The 12527-nt window shown below is 47.6% G+C and overlaps 1 protein-coding gene across 1 annotated transcript in view; it reads left to right on the forward strand.

The window, feature by feature from the left end:
* NCAPG2 (non-SMC condensin II complex subunit G2) overlaps positions 1-12527 on the forward strand; it is a 275080-nt gene that overhangs the window by 38852 nt on the left and 223701 nt on the right. Inside the window, exons 8-10 of the mRNA XM_068121956.2 lie at positions 6390-6459; positions 6729-6812; positions 8272-8364. Coding sequence (XP_067978057.2) covers positions 6390-6459; positions 6729-6812; positions 8272-8364 — 247 coding nt within the window. The remainder of the gene's footprint in view (positions 1-6389; positions 6460-6728; positions 6813-8271; positions 8365-12527) is intronic.

Raw genomic sequence — 12527 nt, forward strand, 5'->3', positions numbered from 1 at the left:
ACGTGCAACGGTGTAGACGTAGTGCTGCAAACAGACAAACAGACAGACAAACAGACAAACAGACAGACAAACAAACGAACAGATCAACATACTTGCCGGAATCTTTTCCGGCAAGTAACAAAGTATATAAAAAGTGGAGCGGTCGACAAGATGGGGAGAGAAGGGGAGGAAGCACACAAACACAACATTTGAAAGCAGGGACATCGGGAGATGTTTTTGGAGGGAGAGGGCCTGGTGGGAGGCAGGATGGGTATAAAACGCAAGGACACCAAGGACTTCCAGGAAAGAAGTCAAAAGTCACCTAAAAAAAGTGGATTTGGGGTGAAATTAGCGGGGGTAGAAAAGATCAAGGTTTTGGATTGGGGAAGATAAGAGATGGTGGTGAACAGCCGTTTTAAAGACCTGGAGGGAGGAGTGGGATTGAAGAGAGTGAGGGAGTTTGTTCCAGAGGCGGGAGAAAAGAGGAATGAAGGAGTGAAGGTGAGCAGAGAGTCTTGATTTTGGCAGTTTAACCATAAGAGGGTTGCAGGCAGATCTTGTGCGACCTGCAGGAATTTTTGGGGGACAGAGCCCAGAGAGAGCTGGGGGAGCAAGGCCAGAGAGGAGTCGGTAGAAGACGGAAAGACCACCAACCTGCCTGCGGTGATTAAGTGAAAGGCCCTCGGAGATAGCGTCATCGCGGGAGATTCCAATGATTCTGAACGCTTTGGTTTCAACAGCGTGAAGACGAGCTAGGTGTGAGGCAGGAGCACCAGCCCAGAGGGGAGAGCAGTACTCCATTGAGCTGCAGATGAAAGCCTTGTAAGTGGTGAGGAGCTCAGGTGTGCCAAGGAAGGACTTCGCACGACGGAGGATGCCCAGTCGGCGCCTGGCTTTGGAGGCCATCTTGGAAATGTGGTTTTCCCAGGAAAGATCATGGCAGATAGTGAGACCCAAAAGCTTGAGTGACAGAACTTATTGGAGAGGATTATTCAGAAAGTAGATGGGAGGGTTGTCCAGTCGGTCTTTTCGGAGAGACATCGTAAGAGTGTGAGATTTGTCAGGATTGAAAGACATGTTCCACTTGTTTGCCCAGTCTGTGATTTTGTCCAGGTCTGCAGAGAGTGAGGAGGCTGCAGACTGCCGATCTGAGGGATGAGGAATGGAGCGGCAGAGAGTGGAGTCATCAGCAAAGAGATAGAGAGGATTTTCAAGAGAGTCAGAGAGATCATTGATGAAGACCAGAAAAAGCACAGGGCCCAGAACACTGCCTTGGGGAACTCCAGCCTGAACAGGAAGAGGAGATGAGAGAAACCCATTCAGGGCCACACGTTGACGACGACTAGAGAGGAAGTCCGCCAGCCATGCGTGGAGATTTCCATGGATACCAAAGGAGGAGAGTTTGGTGAGCAGAGCGGGGTGCCAGACCGTATCGAAGGCACGTGATATGTCGAGGGAGACAGCTCTAATTTCCTGTTTGGCATTGAGGTCCTCCATCCATTGTTGAGACAGCAGAAGCAGCATGTCCAGAGTAGAGTGACCTGGTCTGAAACCAAATTGATGATCAGAGATCAAGCCATTGGAGAAGAGGAAAGATTTCATATCCGAAGCAATGATGGATTCCATGACTTTGCTGATAATTGGGAGAAGGCTGATTGGTCTGTAGTTGCTAGGATCTGTTTTTGCACCTTTTTTGTGCAAAGCGGTGATGTTGGGTGATTTCCAAGCAGATGGCAGTTGACCTTGAGCAAAAGAGAGGGTGAAGAGAACAGAGAGAGGGAGTGAAAGAGTGGAAGAACAGGATTTTAGGATCCGTGGGCTGATGCCGTCAGGTCCAGTTGCAGAATCAGAGTCGAGGGTTGACAGAAACTTTTCCACCTTGTCAGGAGGAAAGGACACGGAGTCCAGGAGCAGCTGGGTACGACTGGGTATGGTGGGTACAGAGAGGGATGGGTTTGGGACACAAGATTTAGAGGCAAACACAGAGTTGAGGCATTCAGCTTTTTCACGTGCGGAGTCAGCTGTGTAGCCGTTTAAGGTAAGGGAGGGGATGGAGGGGGAACAAACACCAGAAACAGATTTGACCAGACACCACCAGGATTTGGAAGAGGGAGACAGATAAGAGAGTTCGGTCTTGAGAACTGTGAGATATTGTTTCCTGGCTCTCCTGAGGGTGGACACACAGTTGTTTCGGGCTTTGTGAAAGGAAATGAGATTTCCTTCCGTTGGATTTGCTTTCCAGGAGACGAAGGCAAGTTGTTTCTGGGCAACAGCCTCACCACAAGATTCCGTGTACCATGGACGGGAGGAAGGGTAAGACAACTGAAGACGAGATGGGATAAATCTGTGCATGAGAGAGAGCAATTTACTTTGGAAGAATTCCCAGGATGAGTTGATGTCAGAGGTGGTAGAGATGGGAGACAAGTCCAGATGATTGATGGCTGCTTGAAGACCGTGCCTGTTGGCCTGAGTGAAATGCCAGACTCGTCGACGCTGAGCAGGCTCCCTGAGAATGGTCCCTGATCCCTGAGAGAATGGTCCCTGAGATCCCTGAATGGTCCCTGATCGAGCCTGGAATGGTCCCTGAGAGATGTCCACTTTAACAAGCACATGATCAGATGATCCGATTGGAGCAGAAGAAGAGCAGCAGACATTTTCAGGGAAGTTAGTCATAACCAAGTCCAGAAGAGATGATGCTCCGTTGACTGAGATCCGGGTCGGGAAATTGACAGATTGTGTCAGTCCCAGTGAGTCGCAGAAGTCCTTTGCTGAGGAGCCATGGCTGGTGAGAGAGGTACCCACACCCAGCCAACTGGCATGGTGACAATTGAAATCACCACATATGAGGAAGAGAGAGTTGGGATGAGTAGATAGAAGTTGGTCCATATTATCAGACAGCGAGATGTAGATGGAGTCATCGCTGATTGGTGGACGGTACAACACACATATGAACAAGAGGTGGGAGCGAAGAGGAAGCCGTAGCCAGAGGTATTCCTGGGGGTGAGGTGGAGAGAGTGCAGTGCAGGGCGAGTGAGGAAGAGAGTTTTTGATAAAGATAGCAACCCCACCTCCAGGACGAGGCTCAGGCCTATCATACCGGAGGAGGGAGTAACCCGGGAGAGATACTAAGGAATCAGAGACATCATGAAGGAGGAAAGTTTCTGTTAAGCAGATCATGTCTGGTTTGACAGAAGCAACCTGTATGGAGAGATCAGTTAAGTTTGAACGAAGGCCCGGATGTTTGAGGTCCATACCGTTAATGAAGAGGAAGGGGGAGCATCGGATACAGAACAGGGGGGAGGAGGGATAGGGTAAGATGTGGAAGAGGTGGAAGAGGTAGGGAGAGCTTTTGAAGGTGTGTCAGAGATTTCAGAATCTTGGGGGAATTAAAGGGTCTTGGGTCTGAAGGGTCTCGAGGGAATTAAAGGGTCATCAAAGGTCTGAGGGGTCTCAGCAGTCTTAACGCAATTAAGAGGGTGGTAAATTTATTTGTAGAAGAAGAAGAAGACGTTTTCGTCGCATATAAACATACATACATAGCGACATACATAACGACATAACCACATACGTTTGCTTTATTAAAATAAAGATGTGAGTTATGGTGGTCAGTTGACGCGTAAGCAAAAGTTTACCATGCTTGTTATGCATTTTGGTGATGATGCTGTGGTTCCTCGTATCGCGGGTTGTGCATCCATTGTTGGATTCAGAGAGCTTGTAGGTAAAATCTGTAAGATTGTCAAAGTGGATACTATGAATGAGGAGAAAGAGGATGCTTTGGTAAGAAAGATCACAACCGAGGCACATGGCATGCCAATCAACAATAACTACTTTGATCTTGGTGATTTCACCCATGCCAAAACAAAGCAACAGACAAGTGCTACACTGCTTCGGTGTGTCTCAAAGCTCATCTCAAAAGGTGAAATCACAAAAGCATCACTGAGCCTGCCACAATCCATACAATCTCACATTACCAATGAACGTAACCAAACAACGCTTGGGTTGGGTGTCAAACTACACCACACATTTGGTAGCAGTGATCTCATTCGGATCTTATATGAGTACGAGTACATTGTGTCATATTACGAGGTGCTGCGGTTCTGGAAGTCAGCGGCGAAGTATGTCGTTGACAATGCTGCCACGCTACATCGGATGATGGGGCTCTGTCGGACAGTCGGAATCGTATTTGGCTGGTATGACAACTTCGACTTGCTGGTGTCAACTCCAAATGGTCGCCGTGAAACCCTCGCCATGGCAACAGAGTTTCAGAGGCAGCCAGCTGGGATCATCGAGGCCGGCAGTGCTCAGCCTGGCATCAGTACTCTCATAATCCCTCGCCTCACGTCAAAGCAGGCCAAGTCTGTGGGAAATAACAGGCCCGTACCACTTATGCACTATACTGGCCCTAAGAAGGTGAAGCCCCCTGCAGTGCCCACCGGCAAGACCACCTGGATCAGGCTAGCAGTCGACAGGCCAGTCTGGTGGCTGCCCAACAGAAGGACACACAGTGGCTCAACAGTCTGAGCCAGGGGCAAGATGCGATGGAGTAGAATGGATTCAACAATCAGCTAGCCAGGAGCCAGGGCGTACTCAAACCTGCGAGCACCTATATGTTCGGTCCATTGATTGACGTGCCACCCTCACACCCGGACACCATCCTCACAACACTCACGTACATGCAGAGGTCACTGCTTGACATGGGGATGACATACATATGTTCATCTTTCCATTGACATGCAGTTGTTTGTAGTAACCAAACAGGTGTGCTGGTACCAGCCCGTGCAGTTCCAGAAGGTAATCGCCCATCCTGGTGCGATGCATATTTATACAGTTGTTCATTGGCTGCATCGCAAAGCTGATGAAAGGTTCAGCATTGGATGTATATGTATCCGCAGCATATGGGGGTCTGACAGGTATCTTCAATGAGAAGTCCTGGGTGAAAACCATGCGGTCCTTTCGGGGCGTATCAGCGGCGCTCTTGAAGCGGTTTCTATCATCAGGGCCAAAGACCTTTGAGTAGATAGAGAAGTATCTGGACACTGCTCGCCTCCATCCAACTGGCCGTCACTGGGTGGACAACTTCCTTCTCCCCACACTCCTTGTCCACCAGTTTGAGCGTGCAGAGAGAGAGAGGGTGACTTCTACCTCAGGCAGCTGACCATGGAGCGCATGCTGAAGTACTTCTTCCTCGTTGGTCATGTACAGTACGCCCGCTATCTCACCCTGTACCTGCTGGAGATGCGTGCAATCCCTGCTGAGGCCAAGACGGGCCTTGATTTCGGCGCCATGAAGGATACTGGAACGCTGTCTCTGGTGACCAGTTTGGTGAGCAGACTGCCATCAAAATCGGCAAAGGAGCTCTCAAAGGCATGACTCTGTCTGCTGAGCTCGTTTGTGAGTAGATTGACGCCTTCCCCGTCACCGTGCATGTGTCAGACCGCGTGGACTACATCTACTCTGCTGATTCACCAGATCAGTCTGTGCAGAAACAGCACAAGGAGGAGTTGAAGCACTTGCATGTCATTGATGTGGAGGTGGAGAAGTGCATTCACCCCTTGGAAGATCACCGCCCTCATCTGTACAATCCCGTCACTGGTCAAATTGCCCCTGCTGAAGTGAATGTGGCTGATTCGATTGTGATTGGAGAAAATATGGAGAGCAAGTACAGCGCCAGTCTCCCTGATGGGTTTTACGACCCTATCAGTGGCCCCATCAAGACGATGGACGTTCTCAAGAAGCAGGTCAAGTGCAGCAAGGTCAGGCGAGTCATCGACCTTGAGAACATCTTTCTCCAGCTCTTGATAATTGGTCAGCAGCGGCAGATGGAGCTTGGGCCTCTGTTCGCCTACGAGCTGTGTGCAGTGCCTCCATCGCTCATCGACGAGCATGGTTGTCTCCGCAAAGCCAACATTGATCTGTACTTCCAAAATTATAGGAACATGTGCTTGCCATCCTGAAATATTGAACAAATTATCCACGTAATGACTAAAATAATGCGATTTGTCCTCTGAGAGTCCAAAACGGGACCGTGTCGTACCTTGTCCTTTGATCTTGACCTGATCTTCACCTTGAACCGAAAAAATAACATCGGAAATGGATTCTACACCTCCCAAAACCACTTAAAAGAGGTATTATACATCATTCTGGGACAAACGGATCCAAAGTTAAATTTGCAATATGGCCACCAGAGACCGTCTCGGATTTATGGAATTTACCAGAGTTTGCCAAAGAGGAAGTGTGGGCAACGAAGTTGAATTTGAGGTAGGAACCCATGGGAGTACAAATCCATCAAAAAACTTCATAGGATATAACATTTCTAGGTTCTTGAAATGACCAATGGACTATAACCGCAAATTTGTTTAATTAAATGCTCGGAAAGTGAAATAGACGTTTGTGTGAATGTGCTCCTCTAGGAACAACGTGGAGCACTGTGCTGATGGCTACTTCCGAGCCTGGCAAAAGGCCAGCGGAGACCACTTGCGGGTATGCTTTTGACTTCCGCGATTATGTTGAGTCAATTAAATCTTCCATGCTGTAGTTAATTAGTCGATGGGATCAGTTAACGTTCTCATTAAGGAAATTACTTCATAATTTTGAGGTCATGTATCCTCACCGAATGTGAACTAACCACCTATGAAGAGTGTTCTACTGATTTCGTTGCTTTTTGTATCCGAGAAATGTTTTGCTGCAATGATGCTGTACGTGTCACGAACGCTGAAACGATGCTGCCAAACGGCTTGTCATGAAAGCAGGTCATCGAAGATCATTGTCTACAGAACCTGATGGAGCATGGCATCTTCCTTCCTCGAGGGAAACTCAACACCAAAGTCCGACAGGTCTTGAAAATCGACATTGCTTGAAAATGATATTCATTCCCCACTTCATGACCACAGATATGTACATTCACCGTCCGGTGCTCTCCACAATGCCACTAAATTGCGTTCCATTTTAAAATTTGATCTTGATTCTATGGTGGTTGGCTTGCAGAAATGCTTAATACAAAAGGCGCCACATATAAAAATGTAAGTGAACTTGGAGGAACGACAACAATTGAGTAGTTGACAGGATCAATTGGAAAAGGAGGGTAATGAAACTGGGAAGGACAGGGTAGTAAAGGGAGAGGACAGATAAGTAAAATAATAATTTGGGACATTGGGAGTTAGGGGAGGAGGGAGGATCACCATTTGATTGTTTTTGCAAATAAGTACTATGGAAATGGAAGGCCTCACTTCGATGTGTATTTCAAAGATATTGAATGAATTTTTGGCTGCACCATGTGCATATTGAAGCATGCAAGAAGAGGGGGGTACGGAACCCCCTTTTGTTTTGTCATTTCTGTATAAAGTATCATGTGGTGTATGTGTTTTATGTACAGTCCTTGTGGAATTTTGTGGGCCAGTGGAAGCCTCAAATGAAGGACACTGGGCATGTCGAGACATACCCACATGAGGATGTGTGTTGTTGCTGCATCTGTGCCAGGCAGGGCATCATCCGATTTTGGAGGGGTAGACCATAGGCTAGGTCTGGCCATGTGAATGGTCTTTGCCTCTCTCTCTCTCTCACCCTAGTTCTCCTTTGCTATTTCATCCTTTCTTTGGAGGCATTTGAGCATTCAACCCAAGAGATTTCTCTACAAGTTCAGTATTGCTCCGCAAACGCTGTTCGTGGCACTTAGCGTTGACATTCATAATGGTGAAAATCTTGGCGCCGGGCCTATCCGCATTGAAGCATGAGAGGAACAATGAGACGTGCATCCTTTATTCGGGGTACGCTGCGTTTGCAAGCTTTTTAGCGATCCTGATAGTACTGCTCCATGCCATTCATTGCTCCCTGTTACGAGGCGGGATCACTCTTTTGTGAAAATTGTCATGCTCACTTCATTTTGAACGATGGAAGCCATTGTGACCTGTTACGTCTTTCGCCCTTTTCAAAGAGTGCCGTTGATGAGCCTCATCTCTCCATGGTCTGCAAGTTAATTGGCAACAATTTGACATTTACTGTAATTTACTCTCTCGGAGGTAATCTCGTATGGTAATCAATTGATGAATATATTAAATTTACTCTCAGAAAGCTTCTTTTTTTTTTATCCTTGCATGTGTTTTACTTCACACAATATTAACCCTGTGACTCCTGACTTTTGGGCCACCCTGTATATTTATTCACCAAAAGGGATTGCCGTTCCTGCTCCTCTCTCTTTTTCTTAGGTCACTGTGACCTGTTCCTAGCACATATGATGTATTTATGTAGCATATATAATTATATTTGTGACTTTTGCATGGCTGCCTTGTTTTGTAGATGTTGACCTACTTTCACTCTCAGAAACTGCGATGTGGCGTGGACGAGATGTTGTTCAAACTGTACCAGCCCATTTTGTGGAGGGCCCTAAAGGCAAGCTCACCATGGTTCTGTGTTTGTTTGTTTCTGAGAAATCCTGTGTTTCTCCAGGGTTTAGTAAATTTTACAGAAACTTTTCTTCCCACCCTCTGCTGATGACATGATAATAGTGTATTGAACAGTTCTGTTGCTTTGCATGAACAATAAATTTGAAGACTTAAAATCTTCCCTGTAAGGGAACTCATATAATAATAATAATAATAATAATAATAATAATAATAATAATAATTATTATTATTATTATTATCACAACATAAATCCACCACTAGGTGTTCAGGTGTTTCATGAGGCCGGTTGTATTTCATTTGATGGGCTTTTTAAAATTAAAGGTGGGGTAATGTATGCAGATTAATTCCCCTCCGCCTCCCACCCCTGCCCTCCCCAATCCTCCCCCCCCCCCCCCCCCCCCCCCCCCCCCCCCCCCACCAATAGGAGGTTAAGGCCATATTTCCCATCCAGACATGCACATATATATGCATGTGTACATGCACACACGAAGGATACTTTGAGACACTGAAGGGCTCCGTACCACCTTCTGAAACTCGCACATGGAGATAACAACCAACGACACACACACACACACACGCACACGCGCACACGCACACACACATATACACACACACACATATACACACACACACATGTACACACACACATATACAAACACACATATACACACACACATATACACACACACATATACACACACACATATACACACACACATATACATATACACACACACACACACACATATACACACACACACATATACACACACATATACACACACACATATACACACACACATATACAACAACAACAACAACATGCATTTTAAGGCCATGTTCCCTGCTAGAGCGGGGGTTAGCCTTGCGGTCCCCATGACGATCTTCTCCATCTTGCCCTATTTTCTGCATCTCTCCTTGTTTTTTTATTTTGTTTTCTTTATTTTATTTTTATACTGAATCGAGGCTCGTGAAACAGCTAACATTTATTTCACTAACAAATCAACCAGACAAACAAAATATACAAAAAGAGGGAGCGGAAGACAAGATGGGGAGAGAAGGGGAAGCACACAACCACAACATTTGAGAGCAGGGAGAAGTGTGGGAGGGAGAGGGCTTGGGGGCAGGAGGCGTGGGAAGGGGGGGGGGGGCGGGGGGGAGAGGTATAAAACACAAGGGGACCGAAATTAGCGGGGGTAGAAAAGATCAAGGTTTTGGATGGGGGAGGATAAGAGATGGTGGTGAACAGCTGTTTTAAAGACCTGGAGGGTGGCGTGGGATTGAAGAGAGTGAGGGAGTTTGTTCCAGAGGCGGGAGAAAAGAGGAATGAAGGAGTGAAGGTGAGCAGAAAGTCTTGATTTTGGCAGTTTAACCATAAGAGGGTTGCAGGCAGATCTTGTGCGACCTGTAGGAATATTTGGGGGACAGAGCCCAGAGAGGGCTGTGGGGGCAAGGCCAGAGAGGAGTCGGTAGAAGACGGAAAGACCACCAACCTGCCTGCGGTGAGTGAGTGAAAGGCCCTTGGAGTTAGCTTCATCGCGGGAGATTCCAATGATTCTGAACGCTTTGGTTTCAACAGCGTGAAGACGGGCTAGGTGTGAGGCAGGAGCACCAGACCAGAGGGGAGAGCAGTATTCCATAGAGCTGCGGATGAAAGCCTTGTATGTGGTGAGGAGCTCAGGTGTGCCAAGGAAGGACTTCGCACGACGGAGGATGCCCAGTCGGCGACTGGCTTTGGAGGCCAGATTTGAAATGTGGTTTTCCCAGGAAAGATCATGGCAAATAGTGAGACCCAAAAGCTTGAGTGACAGAACTTCTTGGAGAGGATTATTCAGAAAGTGGATGGGAGGGTTTTCCAGTCGGTCTTTTCGGAGAGACATCGTAAGAGTGTGAGATTTATCAGGATTGAAAGACATGTTCCATTTGTTTGCCCAGTCTGTGATTTTGTCCAGGTCTGCAGAGAGTGAGGAGGCTGCAGACTGCCAATCTGAGGGATGAGGAATGGAGCGACAGAGAGTAGAGTCGTCAGCAAAGAGATAGAGAGGATTTTCAAGAGAGTCAGAGGGATCATTGATGAAGACCAGAAAAAGCACAGGGCCCAGAACACTGCCTTGGGGAACTCCAGCCTGAACAGGAAGAGGAGATGAGAGAAACCCATTCAGGGCCACACGTTGACTACGACCAGAGAGGAAGTCCGCCAGCCATGTGTGGAGATTTCCATGGATACCAAAGGAGGAGAGTTTGGTGAGCAGAGCAGGGTGCCAGACTGTATCGAAGGCACGTGAAATGTCAAGGGAGACGGCTCTAATTTCCTGTTTGGCGTTGAGGACCTCCATCCATTGTTGAGAAAGCAGAAGCAGCATGTCCAGAGTAGAGTGACCAGGTCTGAAACCAAATTGATGATCAGAGATCAAGCCATTGGAGAAGAGGAAAGATTTCATATCTGAAGCAATGATTGATTCCATGACTTTGCTGATAATTGGGAGAAGGCTGATTGGTCTGTAGTTGCTGGGATCTGTTTTTGCACCTTTTTTGTGCAAAGCGGTGATGTTGGCTGATTTCCAAGCAGATGGCAGATGACCTTGAGCAAAAGAGAGGGTGAAGAGAACAGAAAGAGGGAGTGAAAGAGCGGAAGCACATGATTTTAGGACCCGTGGGCTGATGCCGTCAGGACCAGTTGCAGAATCAGAGTCGAGGGTTGACAGAAACTTTTCCACCTTGTCAGGAGGAAAGGACACAGAGTCCAGGAGCAGCTGGGTACGACTGGGTACGGTGGGTACAGAGAGGGATGGGTTTGGGACACAAGATTTAGAGGCAAACACAGAGTTGAGGCATTCAGCTTTTTCACGTGCGGAGTCAGCCGTTAAGCCGTTTGAGGTGAGGGAGGGGATGGAGGGGGAACAAACACCAGAAACAGATTTGACCAGACGCCACCAGGATTTGGAAGAGGGAGACAGATAAGAGAGTTCGGTCTTGAGAACTGTGAGATATTGTTTCCTGGCTCTCCTGAGGGTGGACACACACTTGTTTCGGGCTTTGTGAAAGGAAATGAGATTTCCTTCCGTTGGATTTGCTTTCCAGGAGACGAAAGCAAGTTGTTTCAGGGCAACAGCCTCACCACAAGAATCCATGTACCATGGACGGGAGGAAGGGTATGACAACTGAAGACGAGATGGGATAAATCTGTGCATGAGAGAGAGCAATTTACTTTGAAAGAATTCCCAGGATGAGTTGTTGTCAGAGGCGGTAGAGATGGGAGACCAGTCCAGATGATTGATGGCTGCTTGAAGACCGTGCCAGTTGGCCTGAATGAAATGGCAGACTCGTCGACGCTGAGGAGGCTGTCTGAGAATGGTCAGAGAGATGTCCACTTTGACAAGCACATGATCAGTTGAGCCGATTGGAGCAGAAGAAGAGCAGCAGACATTTTCAAGGAAGTTTGTCATAACCAAATCCAGAAGAGAAGATGCTCCGTTGACTGAGATCCGGGTCGGGAAATTGACAGATTGTGTCAGTCCCAGTGAGTCGCAGAAGTCCTTTGCTGAAGAGCCATGGCTGGTGAGAGAGGTACCCACACCCAGCCAACTGGCATGGTGACAATTGAAATCACCACATATGAGGAAGAGAGAGTTGGGATGGGTAGATAGAAGTTGGTCCATATTATCAGACAGCGAGATGTAGATGGAGTCATCGCTGTTTGGTGGACGGTACAACACACATATGAACAAAAGGTGGGAGCGAAGGGGAAGCCGTAGCCAAAGGTATTCCTGGGGGTGAGGTGGAGAGAGGGCAGTGGAGGGCGAGTGAGGAAGAGAGTTTTTTATATAAAGATAGCAACCCCACCTCCAGGACGAGGCTCAGGTCTATCATACCGGAGGAGGGAGTAACCTGGGAGAGATACCAAGGCATCAGAGACATCATGAAGGAGGAAAGTTTCTGTTAAGCAGATCATATCTGGTCAGTCAAGTTTGTATGGAGAGATCAGTCAAGTTTGAGCGAAGGCCCCGGATGTTTGAGGTCCATACCGTTAATGAAGAGGAAGGGGGAGCATCGGGTCCAGAACAGGGGGGGGAGGGGTAGGGTAAGATGTGGAAGAGGAGGAAGAGGTAGGGAGAGCTGTTGAAGGTGTGTCAGGGATTTCAGAGATTT

The sequence above is a fragment of the Myxine glutinosa genome, chromosome 7 (genome assembly GCF_964187855.1).
Source record: "Myxine glutinosa chromosome 7, kmMyxGlut1.1, whole genome shotgun sequence".
Classification (NCBI taxonomy): domain Eukaryota; kingdom Metazoa; phylum Chordata; class Myxini; order Myxiniformes; family Myxinidae; genus Myxine; species Myxine glutinosa.